This window comes from Elephantulus edwardii, unplaced genomic scaffold (assembly GCF_000299155.1).
Source record: "Elephantulus edwardii isolate Elephantulus edwardi_28Jun2011 unplaced genomic scaffold, EleEdw1.0 scaffold00292, whole genome shotgun sequence".
In the NCBI taxonomy this organism is placed as follows: domain Eukaryota; kingdom Metazoa; phylum Chordata; class Mammalia; order Macroscelidea; family Macroscelididae; genus Elephantulus; species Elephantulus edwardii.
The window spans coordinates 1,205,676-1,207,027 of NW_006400042.1; the positions used below are offsets into that span (position 1 = coordinate 1,205,676).

At 35.5% G+C, this 1,352-nt stretch overlaps 1 protein-coding gene across 1 annotated transcript in view; it reads right to left on the reverse strand.

Moving 5' to 3' along the window:
* Nucleotides 1-1,352, reverse strand: part of IARS (isoleucyl-tRNA synthetase) — a 131,902-nt gene that overhangs the window by 67,476 nt on the left and 63,074 nt on the right. The window contains exon 19 of the mRNA XM_006900735.1: nt 291-411. Within this exon, the coding sequence (XP_006900797.1) occupies nt 291-411 (121 nt within the window). The remainder of the gene's footprint in view (nt 1-290; nt 412-1,352) is intronic.

Genomic DNA, 1,352 nt, shown 5'->3' on the forward strand with positions numbered 1-1,352 from the left:
GTCAATATTTATGCGTTCCATTTCTTTCTTAACAATTTCTAATTTTCCTTCATTCATGGCTCTCACATTCCATGTACCAATCACTAGGGTCTGCTTACAACTGTTCCTCCTCCCTTGTATTTCCATACTTGATAGTTCTACCTAGGTTGCCCTTTCTGTTAATCTGCATTTCCTACTAGTCTGCATCTTATAAAAAATGTAATATATATTCCTTTATGTTTATAAGGAAAAATGGTAAAGTATCAAAAGAGGCAAAAAAGGAGGAAAGCACCCTTCCAACAGGGACTTACCTGTCATTTCTGCGTGGAAGAACGCAATGAGCGACTGCATGCAGGACAGGACCCAGCGGTCTGTGGCATTGGGGCTGCTGCTGCTTGTGTTCTCATTATAGAGGAATTCACGCTCTTCTTCCTAAGGATTTATAAATAGGAAAACATTCTGAATTCTTGGGGGAAAATTATAATGAGAGAAAACAGACACTTCATATCATTTTACTGAGGGCAGCACTCAAAATTTTTTTTTCTCCCAAAATTTTTTCTAAAAGGCTATGGGCAATACTTTTGATATACATAAGAATATGTAGCAAGTACTAAGTACTCTCAATAAATGAGTAGCATTTTTTAATAAACTAAAGACTATTTGGAAAAAATTAATTCCCACCAAGAAAGGGTAATTATGAACCGAGACAGTTAGAAATCATGTCTAATTTCAGTGAGTGTAATATAGTTCATGTATTAAACCAAAGAAAGGAAGAAAAACTATCTAAGACTAGATTATGATAAGTAAATAAAAATTTAGTTAACGAAAATGTCTTTGCTTGAACTCTTCATTCTACGCGTTTTGGTTTGCAAAACCTCCTCAATCCTAGAAGATCATTTTACCTATCTTTTAACTAATATCCATGTACTACCCTGTGACAGAAAGGAAAACTCTCTTCAAGGACTGCATCTGTTGTGAAAGCATTATCAATTGTTAGGTCTTCAAGTACTGAAGGCTGTTTTATTATCAGTGTCTGGAATTTTGTCCTTTATTACTGACAGTTCTTCATGATAAGCTAACTCATAAAGATTACCAAAGGAACTGGTACACAGATCAATTTGCTTAGGGAAGATGATTACATGTATTGCTTTCTTCTTCCTCTGTTGCTTTCTAAACTACTCATTTTCCAATGAGAAAATCCTCCAGTATTTCAACGTGAGGACTGAATTTTCTCTTCACTTCTCTGAGCTTGAGAAAAGCTGAATGTGTTTACTGCTGTTGTCACTGGATATTTCACTGGACATGTCTTCTTGAGCTACTCTTCAGCTCTTTCACATGACCCAACAGAGTGTGGAAATTATCGAACAATATCA